Raw genomic sequence first — 15,105 nt, forward strand, 5'->3', positions numbered from 1 at the left:
ATCTACATAACTATACCTTCAGTTATATTTTCTGATGAGGAAGAAGGGTGTTCTAAACCGCCTTCCTTGTTTATTTGCTAAGGTGTCAGACCTTACCAAAAGTGACCACCATAAACCAGATTTACTCAGAAGTCCTCTCAGTTATTTAGTTACAGATTTCGGCTTGATCTGCGGATTAAGTCAAATGGCCGTTTGGTTTTTCGTTTATTGTTCAGAGAGTGTTTACACGCATATGGTTTTTTGTTATAGTATACAATAGACACTTAACGATTTCCAAGTAATTTAGTCATTTAGTTAAATGTAATGTAGCAAATTGTTAGGTGTCTACTTGAGTTGCGTTTGCCTCATTATTACATAACTGGATTTATTTTTTGTTTTTGGCGCGCTAAACGTAAAGCTTAAAATGTAATCATGTTTGTTGATTGTTTGCGTAAACAATAAGCCTTAAATGAAATACTTAATAAAAAGATCGCATAAAACAATGTGTGTTTTCTTTTGTGTGTGTGGGTGTGTGTGCTTGTGTGTTTGAGAGCGTTGGTCGCATTTGGCAGCTTTGTGGGATTAGGATGGGGAGCAGGACCTCATTCTCCTCTAGCTGCTTGTCACGATGCCAACTCCAGCTCAACGGCAGCCAAATTAGGAAACGATAAACAAACTGAAACGAAAAGAAAGCATTGAGGATCTGAATAAATTAGCTGTTCTCACTATAGTACTTTTGCTTTAACAATTTAGATTAACATATTGTTTACAGCCTTACGCACTTTTATGGAAATGATAAACAACCAGTGCAATCTTGTGAGTGACTAAGTTCGCAAATGCTTTTCGGAATGACAAATACGACGTCACATGCTTTATAGATAACGTTTTTAAAACCAAAACATTGGAACATGTTATTTGTATCAAATTGTGTTTGTGTTTTACACATCCTGTATTCTATTTGGTTGTCATACTTACTTTTTTCTCAACTCATCGAACGCAATTTGGGCCCGCCTGCGGATGGGTTACCCTGGCGTCCAGCTAACGTCCGTCTACTTGTTGTTGATAGACAGCCGCTCAACGCTGGCGAGCAGCTCATCGGCGGTCTGGGATACGACCTGTTCTTGGTCGTCGCTGGTGCTCAGGTTCTGCAGTCGCTTTTCCAGCGCTGAGAGATCCTCCAGCTCGCGCTGTTGCTTCACCATGTAGCGCAAGATGAGCGTGGTCAGCATGCACATGTCCTCGAGGATTTTGGCCGTTTCCGGCGTGGGGTGATCATACCGATTGCGCAGCAATCTTAGCTTGGCCTCAGCCAGTTCCAGCGGTGACTTGTTGCTGCGGTCGTACATGTGGACACTGGCGCCGCCCTGGAGCAGCACACCCACCACAACATTGAAGTTATTGGAGCTGGCCGAGATCACAGCCAGATGGAGAGGGGTATTCCCCAGCGAGTCGACTACATTTGGGTTGGCTCCGTACTTTAGAAGCTGCTGGACAATGGGTATGTAGCCACGACAGGCGGCCAGATGCAGGGGACTACGATTGTACTCGTCGGCGGCATTCGGATTGGCCCCAGCCTCAAGGATACGGTTGAGCAGCTCGATGTTGCAGGTGGAGGCGGCGGTGCGCAGTTTGCGGCCATTTGACTGGACGAATATGTTGTTGTAGCTGTAGGAGTGCTTAAGCCGCTGCATTCGCGGCCGCATCTTGAAGCTTTTGCTGCCCGAGGGTAAGGTGCTCGGATGAATCAGGCTGGGCAGATACTCGGCATTGGGGGCATTAGGATTCAGCGGCAGGGGCGGCAGATGCGGCAGGGCAAAGTGCTCGCCCCGATCTCTGCTCAGCTGGAATGATGCATTCGTGCTGGGGTTTGAACTCATGTTCAGGTTCAAGTTCAGGTTGAGGTTGATGTTCATGTGGGGCCATTCACCGTGTGTGTTGGGCGACGAAGTGGGCGTGGGCGGCATTGCCGGCGGTGGCGGCGTTATCATGATCCCCTTGGAGGCGCTGGTGGGCATGGGCATCGGCGTCGATTTGGCCAGTACCATGGCCATCGACATGGGCGATGGCGGCATCGACATCTCCACCTCCTCCTTGGCCGCCTCCACGCCGGAGGAATCGTTGTTGGTGGCCGCAGCCATTGCGCGCACTCAATCTGATTGCGTCCCCTTTGCCCGCGATGCAGTGCGTTTGTGGTCCTGGTTCCAATGTTTGGGACTGTGGCGAAAAACTTGCCAGGCACGCGCTGCTTATTTTCCTGTCTGTATTGTTTGTTTATTTTTGCCTCTTTTCCTTCCTACTTTGGTCACTCTGACCCCCCGTTATTGGTGTGACCCTGCCGTCCCTGAGTTTATTTATCTTGATCTGTAAATGTTCATCTTCGTCTATTACTTCTGTAGTCATCATTTTAAAACACTTTGACTCACTTGTTTTTCGGATTTCTATTAGTTGGGGCGAAGAGCAAAAATTCTTGGCTCGTCTGTATTGTTTGTATTTGTTTTGGCCTATCGATATGTGTAGTGTGCTAGATATCGATTGGCAGACTGGAACTATTTGCGAGGACACTATCGTGAATAGTCAGCCCTGGTAGACAACATTTTTTAAATACATAAAAATAAATGATTTAACCAATTCTATATTAAAAATTTTATTTTCAATAAAAAAAATATATAAAAACTATCTTCAGCTTTAGTACTTCTAGAGTTCTTAACGTAAACTATTTCGTAGCCCCAATTAATTGATTAACCTTCAATCACAGCTTCTATCTTAATAGGAATTAATTAAAAACTGGTTTAAACACTTAAAAAGTTTTATTCAAAATTCGTGCTCGACATACATACTACACATATTCATTTTCTAACGAAGCGGCACGGAATGTTAGCTATCATACATTAAAAGATTCAATTCTGAACTCATATGGAGGATTACATACAATACAATACATGGCCGATTATAATATACAAAATAAAAGATTTTCGAAATTAATGTGATGATATGGTACCTTCTTTGGTCCAATAACACAATATACAAAGCGTATTTCGTTTGGTATCCTGGAGATAAAGCCTCAGAATATAAAAAAAATAGGTGTTTGGGTGTGGAAACATGCAGATTCTGTTTTGGAGCCAGGTGGTGGGAGGATTTCGGTGTTATTGAGAGTGGAAGTCCCAGCGGGTGAGCTGATTTAGACCGCAGAAAAGGTGCTTAATAAAAACGAAGAAGGTGAAACGAGTCTAAAATACACAGACATGAATCGAAAGGATCCCTCTGATAAGAGATCTCTACAGCAAATGCGGTCTAAATCCGTCTGGCATGCTATTTTAGGAAATTGATCATCTCTATGATCTTATTCCGATTGGCGTGCATATACGCCTTAGTGTGCCACAGCATGTTGATTAGTTTTTGGTCGTCCTTTTCGTCCATGGCGATGTCCTCGCTGAGCTGAGGGTTGAACCTGAAGTACGGTATGCCTATGGTGCTGCACCAGGCGCGAGCTCTATCTACCACTCTTCCATCGGAGCAGGTGGCCTGGTCCACCAGTAGATTGCCTACCAAGAATACGAATTTGAGTAAAAGATCCCACACAAAGTACATATATAAATTAGGTGCCTCACCAATAGTGGAGATTCCGTAGGCCAGTTTGGCCGTATCCCAGATGCTCTCCGGTCGGAAGACATCAATGTCCTTAAGTTCAGTCACCGGAATATGACCCGTGCCCAGTGACATTACCACGGATACAGGTATGGCCTCTGCTTCGCGTCCAGCGCTGCGTAAGGCCATATTGTACTCGTGAATCTCGGTCATTGCGTCCAGCGTCGGGTTGTTGGCAATCAAGCCGCCATCCAGAAAGCGACCAAAGGCGCGGAAATAGGAGGGCGCAGCTCCAGTAGCCCGAGCAGCACGCCAAACCAATTGTTCGTTTGGTTGCGGAGGAGGAATTCTTCGGTTGTCTAAAAGCATAAAATAATTGGGGAACTTTCACAATCATATTGGGTATATCACTTACTTATGGAAGTCACAATGCCCAAAATGTCACTAGCACTCGTATAGTTGCGAAATAGATGTAGATCGACGGGCTTGCGATCCGCCATCACACCGGTGACCATGATCTTCGGGTGCTTAATATCCGTCATGACGTTAAACTCGCCCAAATTGTCCTTTAAAATTGACTCGAAAAACTCGCTGTTGTAGGGGCGTGAGCCCACAAAACACTGCTCCTTCATGCGCAAGTAGAGCCCCATGCACTGACGCATCGTCTTGCCGCAACCCAGTGCCAAAGCGAGAATTCCTCCAGTACTGGTGCCGGCAATCCAGTCGAACATGTGGATAATAGGAGTGCGCGACAGTTTTTCTATTTCAAGCAGCATCTGTACCAGGACCAGACCACGAATGCCACCACCATCCAGGCAGAGCAGGCGTCCGCGTCCGTAGGGTTTATCGCCGATTTCAGCGGAAATAGGCGAGGTGGGTGAAGGAAGCTGCTCTGGACTGGACACAGCTGATTTTGCCGAACCACTGGCCAAACTATCCGACGAGTTGTCCTTCTTCATCTCATCTGCATTCACTTTGGTTGTAAACATGCCGAGCAGGGCATCCATTATACTCTGGCCTTTTAATTCTTTCTCAGTATCGACAACCACTGGCTTTCTGGAATATGAACAGACTATTAAATTGTATTTTAAGATAAATATATATTTCCATACTGCTCCGGCTGCTGCTTCTCCAGTATTCCATTGGCCGCTGCGTTCAGAAAACCACCCATCATTTGTCGGCTGGTGGTGGCAAGCATGTTTTCTATATGCTCGCGCTGCTCCACGGATTCCGGTGCCTCTGGCGGTATGCCGTTGTAGGTGCCTTTGGCATTGCAGCCTGGCGGACACTTTGAGCCAGTCTCCTTACAGCGTTTGGCTCCCACAGAGTGCAGGATGTAGAGGATTTCATCTTCCTTATTGGTAGAAGTTTCATTGCCAACCATGTGACGTGGTGTCTTGCCATCCTTGTTCTTCAGATTGATGTCACACCCAAAGACCACGAGACACTGAACGATCGGCACTAGTTTCTTTTCAATGGCAATGTGCAAAGCTGCATTACCGTCTTTGTCCAGCACATCGATCTCCGCATCGTGGGCCAGTAGGGTGACAACGCACTCAAAGCGATTCCTAGCCACCATCACATGCAGTGCTGTCCGTCCATCAAAGTTTGTGGCATTGACATCACACCCCTCCATGATGAGGGCATGCAGGGTTTCGCGGGAGGAACACCAGTGCAGAGGAGTGCCGCCATATTTCATGTCTTGTGTGTACAGCTTGCTAACATTGGTGCGCAGAAAAGAGGACACCGTAGTGGGTGCGGATGTCTTGTACACTTTGCGGATGTTCTTGGCATTGAGATTGACATTGGCCCCAGCCAGCAGCAGTGCCTTCACATTCTCTGGCTTGTCGGCGAGGCACGCGACATGAAGTGGTGTGTAACCATCGGAGTTGAGATGATTCAGATTTACCGTGCTTTTATCCGTGATAAGCTGGATAAATGGCAAATAACGTTTGAAATGTGTTTGAACTATATATGGATTGGTGCCTTACATTGATAATCTCTTTGGTGGTGCTAGCGGCGTAGTGAAACACCGAGTTGCTGTTAATATCCAAGTGTTCTAGCTTGCTCAGCGGCAGCAGGACTTTCACCATCTCTATGTGGCCCTGTTTGATGGCCAACTGGAAAGGCGACATTAGAGTGGTGGCATCTGCTTGGTCCACGCACTGGAGCATCTTCGGATTGCTGATGTAGTCCACCAGGTTGAAGTAGGCAATTAAATGGGACAGCGTCCAGGAGGGATTATCCGCCAAGGCGTCGCAAGCTTTCTGCAGGCCATTTACATTATAGTACTAAAAGATAAAGTCTTAATAAATACAGTCGCATTGCTTTGTTATCCTCTGTAGAACCTCTTTGACAATGCTGACGAAGACGGGCAGCCTTTGCAGAAACGCATTGAAGCGTTCCTCGGCTTCCTGCTGCACCGGCGACCGGTACAGACTAAAGGATGTGGTATTGGAATCCGAGGTGGGTCGCTGCAAAATGATTTCATAGACGGCTCGCTTGTCATTGCTGTTAAAGGGCGGTGCAAAGAGGACCATGGCGTCATCGCGAGCCAGGACTTGAAGCGTTCCCAGCGATTCGCTCTTGACCTCCAAGACCTTATTGGCCGGCTGATCGCCACCCAGCAGGCGCTGTAGAACTGTAGTTGTAAAATATAGAAAGGCATTGTCATTAGATAAGGAAATTGCGTTGGTCATAAGACACATTAACACATTCTCAACTAGTCTACTAAACGGCGACACGACATGAGCGAGAACAGGAAGAGTGGTAGTGATTGAAAGGGGGGGAATACCGAAACCGGAGGCTAGGGCTCCAAAGGCCATCCACGCCATGACTCAAGATTGCGGAATTTTCTGCTGCGGATGCTGAATGTGTACTTTGAACTTGGCCAATCAGAACGGATGAGCTGGCTTATGTGGATGCGGTGAACCTGACAAAAAATAATGGCCAGTTTGTTAGTTATACGGGTGTGGGTGAGGATGAGCGAGTGGTTCGATGGGCTGCCAAGAAATCAATAGTACACATCTGTGGCCAATAGGAGAGGAACAGGTCATCTGATAGCGCGACATTGTACTAATGCTGCCCCATTTTCCGTGATTTCCCGCTTTCCTGCTGCCCATCGTAATCAATAGTGACTGTCATAAAAAGGTTACTGTTCTGTGGGTCAGTTACTAAAATATGGCGTGAAAAATGGATGCGTAATTTGGCAAATGGCATATGTCCACACACAGTTTGTAGTTATTTTAATAGGCAAAAGTATTAGCTAACCATTGAACATTTTACTGCTCTAATTTCAGGGTTCCTTATCGCACAATTCCAGAATTATACACTTTAGAATTTCTGCTATCGAAAATAACAACTGTGCTGTATTTTTTGCAGCTTTATTAGCGATGTCACCGTTTGTCAGTGATGGTTGCGCACTAAACGATATTTCATGACTATCTAGCCAAGTTCAAAACCGCTCAAGTTCGGGGTTTCAAAATAGTTTTGGCTATGAAGACATTTAACAAATAAAACTTACTCAAACTGGATGCTAATAAAATTGTATTTCTCTAAATATATATATAATAATATATTTGAACAACAAATAGAAGTGGTTTCATTTCCTTATAACGGTAGTCTGCGCCTTGAATTTCAAGGTCATACCTAAATTGTGCTAGCTTAGGTTGCCACATTTTTCACATACTGAAAAGCAATCGATATACTTAAGTCTAAACCACCGATATACTGCGCATCCCTCACATCACGGTCACATTGCACTTCGTTCGCCATTGCTAGTAAAAATTGTTCCAAGTGAAAAAAGTGGCTGGTGGAAAAGGTGTAAATCAGAAATAAAACGTGCAGTTAAAGTTAAAAAACAGACACAAAAGTAGCGCTCACTTCTGCCCATCAGTGAATAGTGTTAGAACCGAGGTAAGTGGCGTAAATCGAGATGCAGTAAAAGCGCAAAAAAATTGCTTGGGCCGGCAGAAAATCGATTTTTTTCACCCAAAGCAAGCGACGCCACCGGCGGCGGAAAGATAATCCCTGAAAAAAAAAACGTTGAACGTTTTTTTTTTTTCGCTCACATATGCACATATATTCTTCTTCATGCGGATCGAATTTTGTAATCTTTTCATCAGGAACAAATTGAAAATAGAGATGCGCGGACGCGGAGGATTCATTCCACGTGGTGGGGGCACCACTCGCGGTGGCTACTACAATAATCGCAACTCCAGCAATTATGTTAATACTCGCACCCAAGGCAATTACCGACCCAATAATGGGCGGTACGAGAATAACTATCACAACAACAACAATCGCTACAACAACAACAATAACAGCGGCGGAGGAGGAGGCAACAGCCACTACGACAACCGGAGCCGGGACAAGTTCACCCACCACAACTCGAGCAGCGGACGCTACGACTCCAGTTCCTCGAGCCACAAGCGCAGCTACGTAAGTTGGACCCCCTTACCGTACTAACCTGTAAGAAACCATTAGTCAATAACTACTACAAAAGCTTCAGAAATATATCCAGAATTTGGTCTGCATTCTACTCAACTTGATTCGGATAAATATGATATGGCAGAGAATGAATTGATAATAGATAGACTCCTATTACTTTTGCTTTTCTACATTGTGTATCTCGCATATAAGACATTTACATTGATACACATTTATCTTGCTTTAAGTTTGTGATGGTTATCGATGGTGATCTCCCAAAGGAGATAAGAAACTGTAAGTAATTTCTTGAAATGGAAAGATTTTTGGCAAACTGAGTAAATACGCTGAAAGTCCACTAAAGACGATTAGCAATGCTTGCGAGAAATCAGAGTTAAGATCATTTTACAACAAACTATTGTAACTGATAATAACTGGTAAATATTGGTCATGATAGTAAACGTCTCTTAACTTCAAGTGTAAATGTTCTTTGGATGAATGAACTTATCACTAGCAACTGATTTGTTGCTTTCCTAATTATGCATCTGTCAGAAAATATAGATTAAATCTTATTGACGTCTCTTCTAATATAAAAATCGTTTCCATATGCAAAACAACTATTAGGTATAATGTATACTTGTATAAATTCTATAAACAGGTGCGTACTTATAAACGGCGCACTTATTTTTGCAGAGAAAATAGATAACAAATATTATAGTATTTGAAATATACAGAGAGGCAAAATTAATATTTCTCAGTGACAAATACTCTTGCATATATTTGTACGAGGTTAAAGAAAATTAATAGTACAAAATGAATTTAGTGTTCTTACCTTTTTGATCAATTGAGATAGCAGCAGCTCCCATTATTCTCAACGCATGCAGGATCACTTTCTCGTGAAAATTAATTATATTAATAATATGTCTGTCGGTCTTTCAGTAAATGAGTGATGTATTACCCACATCCATCTATATATACATATACATTCATAATGCAATCTATTTTTATGTTTTGTGTTTCTAGGACTCCTCTCGCGACCGCAGCGATGATCGCAAACGCCCGCGTCAAGACGTAAGTTATACTTTGCCCCATTTTAAATGCTATTCCAAGCACGCTACACCCAAAGGTCTACATATTAATTATGCATTAAGCCAATCGCCATGTACTGTGTAATGTTAATGACTTTCCAAATATTTATAGCACTGTTTGTGAAGCTTAAACGCGGGACTGAGTTGAGCCTATCGAGCGTTAAAGCATAACATGTCCCAAATGAGCAAACAGCGCGCGGACTCAAAGTTGCCAGACAAGCACTTTGGAGCACCGTCTGACCATATAAATCTATATAAATCTGTGTATTGTCCATAGCATCGTCAGCGGCGCGGCACCATATAGATAATGATTTTGCCAGCGACCGATCGATCGATATGATCCAATCCGATCTGACCCGAACTGATCCACGTATATACTATGAGAGAGCAAAAACTTCTGTAGAGAGCTGTTGAAGCGATTGAAGCGATTTCGATCTGTAAACTCTTGTATATCTTGTATGCCCGTACCATCAGCTGTCAAATTTTTCCCCATACCGACTGTCGAAAATCAATGATCGGTTTGCAATCCGAGCAGAGCAAATAGAAATCTATCAGTGTGTACACCCGCATACGCATTATAATAATATCGATTCAAATCTATGTAGCTAAGCGTATAAGTTTTCTCCATCATGCTACCACACACAAAACACGCTGCAGGAAATAATAATAACAGCCAATTGCGAACTAAATAACCCACAACCAATCCGATCAGATCAGAATCAATATCAGTCTGTAGCTATATAGCAATTATTTTCATTCAACAAGTCTATATATGTTTTATATAAATATAAATCTACCACCTATATTTGATATTTGATACAAAAATCAAAACCAAATCAACCAAAACAAAGCTCCTACACACCTTCCTACTCATCAATCGTCAATAGGATTACCGTCGCACGTCTTCGTCGAATGATCGCAGCGATCGACCCTCGTCCTCGTCGCAGAACATTGGCTCCTCCTCCTCGAACTATCATCAGCGTAGCAGCACCGGCGGTGGTGGGAATAACGGCGGGAGCTCGAGCTCCTACCGCCCACGCGATGATTCCACCAGTGGCAGCCGGCACCAGCGGGACGGATCGATGGGTCCGCCGAAGCGGATGATGCGTAGCGTGGCCGGCACCAACTATATATCCCGACCCCGCGGCACAATGTCGATGAGGGGCGGCATGATGCGCACTGGGATGCGGGTGGGAGGAATGCGCGTTGTGCGCACCAGGGTCAACGAGTCGAATGACCTGCGCACCATGCGCCGCCAACTGCTCTATGCGCAGCAGAAAGACCGGGCTCGCCTGCTCAAGATTCAGCAGCTGAAAAGGTAAATAGACCAAATATACAAACAAAAAAAAAAATTAAATCAAAACCCAAATGAATATACAAAAATCAGAGTTACGCTATTGTGTACCAATTGAGGATGCAAAGAACTATGAATGCAATCTGTGAGATTGAGATACTAATGTGAACTGTGAGATTCAGTAAGGAATCTAAAATCTAAATGCGAAAAGGAGGAGGAGAGCACTTGGTGCCAGATTAACCAAGCGGCCTTCAGAGAAACTCCATTCTTCGTAGCTCAAAAACTATCCATGTGTATATTGTTGTGTAACTAAGTAGAACGAATTGAAATGTACCGATAAAAAAAGACACCCTACACTTCATGACAAGAACGTATTTTGTTAGTTTGCCACCCAGCTTGATCTTAGGTACTAAAAAAAAACACAAAATTTTGAACTTGCCTTCCACCAAAAAAAAAAAAAACCATCCTGCCACCCTGACATGACTTCACATTCGAATTCATTCCACCCAAATGTAGCTCGTTGCGACGACAACGCCAGGGCGGGAATTCCAGCGACGATTCCAGCGGCAATGAGGACAAGGACGGCGGAGATGCTGAGAAAAGCAAGAAGAAGAAAGGCAAGGACAAGGACGCCGATGGAGGCGATGACTCCGACGATGACGACGATGATGACGATGAAGAAAACGATGATGAGAAGGACGAGAAGAGCAAGAATTCTTCGCCTGGTAAAAAACGCAGCAAGTCGGCCAACAACGAGGACAAGAGTGATGCCGAAGGTAACGATGATGATGATGAGCACGGTGATGGCGATGACGATGATGATAAGGACCTAAATGAGTCCGATCCCAAGAGCGCCAAGGCCGATGACGCCTCCGATGACGAGGATGTCAAGGTGAAGGGCGAAGGTGAGGACGGCGATGGTGACAAATCGGACGAAAAGGCCAAGTCATCGGGCGAGAAGTCAGGTAAGAAGAAGGACAAGGACGACTCGAAGGACTCCAAGTCCAAGAAGTCATCGTCCGCCAAGAAGGAGCGCACGTCGCGCAAGGACAAAGACGAGGAAGATTCGGACGATGATCACAGTAAGGATCGACGTAGCTCCCGTCATCGGGATGAGGACCACAACAACCGCAAACGCAGCTTCATCAAACTCATTTGCGTCCATTGCCGCATCAAGTGTGTTACATTTAAGGTATGTTTCTTTTACAGGAGTTTTGAGTTATTAAATAACAATGTGTCCTCATTGATCCGCAGGAGTACAACTACCATCTGAACTCTCGTCCCCACAAGAACTCCATGCGACAGGTGGCCCTCAACCAGCGAGCTGACTTGCAGCGAATGCGTGCTCGACAGCGCACCACTCAGCGCGAAATCGAGGAGAACAGCAAGGAGGAGCACGAGTCGCGCTATTGCCGGCTCTGCCGATTGGCCTACCGCCAGCCCAAGAATCTTCATCAGGCCTCCGAGCACCACAAGACCATTAAGAAGTTCTTGATGCCCTATTGCGGCTCCTGCCACCTGGCCTTCAAGAATGCCATGCTCTACGAGAACCACCGCTGCTCCCTGGAGCACATTAGGGTGAGTTTGACTCATATCCTTCAATGAACTCATTTACAGATAGTTCGAGAACGTTGTCTCATCCGATAAAATGGAATGGGTTTTCCTAGAAACTCCTCCGACTGTAAATTTTCCTTTCAAAAACAATTTTCACGTTTCTTTTTCCTTCCTAAAATGATACTCCTCCTAGATCTTGCTCTGCACAATTATTAATTTTTGTATGTTTGCTTGCAGAACAAGGCCCGCAACGATGAATCCGGATCGGATGATAGTGTGGATGAGCGCGAGATTGATTTGAATAAATTCCACACTGTAGACTCCGTGGGCGAGATCGATGTGGACATGATCGATGCCGATGTAGATGCCATGGTGACCGAGGCGGAAGCCGCTCTGAAAAGCGAGGATGAGGAGACTCGCAAACGCGCTCTGATTGGCCCGGACTATATCAAGATCATAGAGGCCTTCTACTGCGAGTTGTGCAATCACTATTCTGGCAAGGCTGATGATGTGTCTCTAGAGGACTACACCAAAAAGCATTGCATGCAGCATTCCCATGTGAAGGCTTTCCTGCGCAACAAGGAGGAGACCGAGAAGAAGAACAAGACGGAGGAGGGCGATGAGGATGACCACGATGACGACAAAAAGACCGGTGATGATGACGCCGAAGGCGATGAGGACATCGATGGCAAGTTAAACGAGGATGAGGACGAAGACTATGATGATGGAGAAGGCGAAGAGGGTAATAAAAAGGAGGGTGATAAAAAAATGTGGGAGGAGGTAGACAAAGATCTGGGCGATCTCCTGGCAGAAGTAGAGCCGCTGGGGCAGGAAGAAGATGAGGAGGATGAAGAGGACGAGTCTGTGCTTAACATTGACATTGAAAGGTATGTGAAAGACGATGAAGCAATCCATCCTGAGCATGTTATGCAATATTTATTCACTTGCAGCGAGAAAAACAAGGCGAAAGACGGCAAGGAGGAAGCGAACGGCGATGCCGATGAGGGAGTGGCAAAAGAAAACGCGCCAGTGTCCAAGTCACCGGAGAAAAAGCCTGTTTCCGCTCCAGCCACACCAATGGTCAAGACCACCGCTGCAGCCAAGCAGCCGGCAAAGAAGGCAACGCCCAAACAGACTGCCAAAGCCGCCAAACCTGGTCCGGCTTCCACGAAGCGCAATGTCTTGGTCAGTGTGAAGCGCACTTCGGCGGCCGCCATTAAAGCGGCCACCAAGTCCGCCAACAATGCGGCAGCCGACTGCAAGTGAGCGACACCCGAGCGACAGTAATATATTAGTAATAGCAATAGCAATAACCAAACCCAGTGATTGGGTTGCTACACACATATTTCAAATATATAACTAAATTATAATGTGCTCAAAATACGTGCACTCACTAATGCCCAACCAGAGCTGCTTCGCCATCTGGCCACCGAGCCCAGCCTGCTTAATAAATGTCTAGACCTAACTAAAACCAACCTGTAACCACGTGTTGTCTCTATATGGTGGCGCTTGTGCATGTGTAGCTGAAGAGTACCTTTCTTGTACCTTTCGCCGGCCCATTCGAGCGCTTTCAGTTGGACCTTTCTAAAATGGCCAAGGCTCCGGCCTGGCCACCTGGCCACCTGTCCCAAACAATGCCGGAGAAATGCCTGTTGGTCGCCAATTTGTTGGCCCCGTCAAGGTGCCCACATGTAATTGTCAGCCGCGAAATAACAAACGAGAAACGGCGTTAAATGCGATTAAAGGCACAGACATGGATCACAAGGCTGTGGTTATGAAAATCATTCAAGCAAACAAAGATGTATTTAGATCCAGTTTCCCTTTCACAAGTATATTTGTACATTTTTCAGACCTGACTGTCGTAAAGTTTCAACTAACAGACATTTAAATGCTTCTTTAAAGACAATATTTTTGGACTAATAAAATTGGACTGCAACCATTCGTAAGCAGTTAAATTTGAGGCACACTATCTATGAATACTATCACTATTAGTTTATTATTATAATTTCCCCACTTTATGAGTAGTATTTTCTTCCCCAAATCATATTTTCCTTAACTATAGTTGTGAAGCGAATGTAGCTTTCTTAATTATTAAGGTGCTTGAGTTACTGAGAAGTGGTAGGGAATAGCCGCGTTTATAGACTTGAATCACTTGGCGTGCTGCTGTCAGCTCTTCCTGCCTCCATTCGAAATGTATTTATTAACCTATTAAGCGGCACAAGTGGCTGCATGAGCTGCTGGTTGTCGTTTCCGCTTGATACTTGCCACTCGGCGGTTGATATTGCCACAAGACAATGCCGGTGCGGTGGCAACCGAAAGGAAAATACATTTCATAATTTTTCTACATATTTCTGCCAAATTAACTTTCACCACACGCCACATGAGATGGGGATGGGGATGTGGATGTGGTTGAAGCTGCAGATCGAGGAGATGGGTTGATGGCGTCTTCGTATTCGACTGTTATGCAATCTGTCACTTGATATGCGTGTTCGCCAGCTAATATCTTCGGTAGGCCGTTGATTCCATCCCATCCCATGCGATACGATCCAATCCGATCCGATACGATACGTTGCAGCTTCCTTTCTTCACAGCTTTTGAGTTGGGGTGCTCCGACAGACAATGTCAAGTTTTGAATTGATCACTGCGCCAGCAGGTTTTCGGGTTTTGTTCACCCGGTCGCCGAGATGATGGCTAATCCCCCGGCAATCGCTCATTCAGTTAGCTTAAATTGCATTCATGTTTTGACGCTAGATTTATGCGCACATTGTTCTGTCTGTGGCTGCCACAAATCCGGTTTTTGTCCCAAGCGCCGCCATTCCATTGTGGCCCGTATATTACTATTAACATTTAATTTGCGATTCCAACTCCATGCTGCGACTGCGGCTGCTGCTTTTTAGTTACGATTTTGTTTTTGTTGCGGTTTCGGCGCTTCTATTAAGAAATTTCAACGGTGTCAGTGCAGTTTAAACAATTTTATGATCAATTTGAGGCGTTTATTGGTTATTAAAAATATATTATAATAATGCTTGCTTAGAACATTAAATGTTGGTTTTTGGTAACGGTTGCAGGAAGGCAAACTTGCTTATAAATTCAGGATATTGGAATATTTGAAAACAAAGTGCAGATACTTAAATAGAATGGTTTTTTAGATTTGAATTTGAATTATGTGTATATGGTGAT

General features: G+C 44.8%; 3 protein-coding genes across 4 annotated transcripts; 1 reads left to right on the top strand and 2 right to left on the bottom strand.

Annotated features, from left to right (window-relative positions):
• Positions 1-141: 141 nt before the first annotated feature.
• Positions 142-2,520, bottom strand: LOC6546010 (BRCA1-associated RING domain protein 1). Its single transcript, XM_001972203.3, has 3 exons — positions 2,403-2,520; positions 955-2,340; positions 142-655 (listed from the first exon to the last, which is right to left on the bottom strand). Exon 2 carries the CDS (start codon positions 2,115-2,117, stop codon positions 1,029-1,031), a length of 1,089 nt encoding a protein of 362 aa, XP_001972239.1. The 5' UTR covers positions 2,118-2,340; positions 2,403-2,520; the 3' UTR covers positions 142-655; positions 955-1,028.
• A 397-nt stretch (positions 2,521-2,917) lies between these two features.
• On the bottom strand, positions 2,918-7,000 carry LOC6546011 (85/88 kDa calcium-independent phospholipase A2). Of its 2 annotated transcripts, XM_015157732.2 has the most exons (8): positions 6,835-7,000; positions 6,359-6,496; positions 5,913-6,205; positions 5,556-5,855; positions 4,677-5,494; positions 3,980-4,620; positions 3,588-3,923; positions 2,918-3,521 (listed from the first exon to the last, which is right to left on the bottom strand). In XM_015157732.2, the coding sequence occupies exons 2-8, from the start codon at positions 6,396-6,398 to the stop codon at positions 3,289-3,291; spliced, it is 2,661 nt and encodes an 886-aa protein (XP_015013218.1). In that variant the 5' UTR covers positions 6,399-6,496; positions 6,835-7,000; the 3' UTR covers positions 2,918-3,288. The 2 variants fall into 2 exon arrangements, with proteins under 2 accessions (XP_015013218.1, XP_015013217.1); XM_015157731.2 differs by lacking the exon at positions 6,359-6,496.
• A 239-nt stretch (positions 7,001-7,239) lies between these two features.
• On the top strand, positions 7,240-13,400 carry LOC6546012 (uncharacterized protein DDB_G0287625). The gene is made up of 8 exons (XM_001972205.3): positions 7,240-7,479; positions 7,689-8,004; positions 9,013-9,060; positions 9,965-10,395; positions 10,888-11,563; positions 11,626-11,949; positions 12,163-12,812; positions 12,876-13,400. Exons 2-8 carry the CDS (start codon positions 7,708-7,710, stop codon positions 13,189-13,191), a joined length of 2,742 nt encoding a protein of 913 aa, XP_001972241.1. The 5' UTR covers positions 7,240-7,479; positions 7,689-7,707; the 3' UTR covers positions 13,192-13,400.
• Positions 13,401-15,105: the final 1,705 nt, after the last annotated feature.

Source organism: Drosophila erecta, unplaced genomic scaffold (genome assembly GCF_003286155.1).
Source record: "Drosophila erecta strain 14021-0224.00,06,07 unplaced genomic scaffold, DereRS2 tig00000021-arrow-pilon, whole genome shotgun sequence".
NCBI lineage: Eukaryota > Metazoa > Arthropoda > Insecta > Diptera > Drosophilidae > Drosophila > Drosophila erecta.

Excerpts from the sequence above, each read along its gene's own strand:
- LOC6546011 (XM_015157732.2), bottom strand. The coding sequence starts at position 6,398 with ATGGCGTGGATGGCCTTTGGAGCCCTAGCCTCCGGTTTCG. Across the intron at positions 6,206-6,358 it reads AGCCCTAGCCTCCGGTTTCG|TTCTACAGCGCCTGCTGGGT; the intron begins GTATTCCCCCCC and ends TTACAACTACAG. Across the intron at positions 4,621-4,676 it reads GAGAAGCAGCAGCCGGAGCA|AAAGCCAGTGGTTGTCGATA; the intron begins GTATGGAAATAT and ends TTCATATTCCAG.
- LOC6546010 (XM_001972203.3), bottom strand. The coding sequence starts at position 2,117 with ATGGCTGCGGCCACCAACAACGATTCCTCCGGCGTGGAGGCGGCCAAG.
- LOC6546012 (XM_001972205.3), top strand. The coding sequence starts at position 7,708 with ATGCGCGGACGCGGAGGATTCATTCCACGTGGTGGGGGCACCACTCGC. Across the intron at positions 10,396-10,887 it reads AAGATTCAGCAGCTGAAAAG|CTCGTTGCGACGACAACGCC; the intron begins GTAAATAGACCA and ends ACCCAAATGTAG. Across the intron at positions 11,564-11,625 it reads TCAAGTGTGTTACATTTAAG|GAGTACAACTACCATCTGAA; the intron begins GTATGTTTCTTT and ends ATTGATCCGCAG.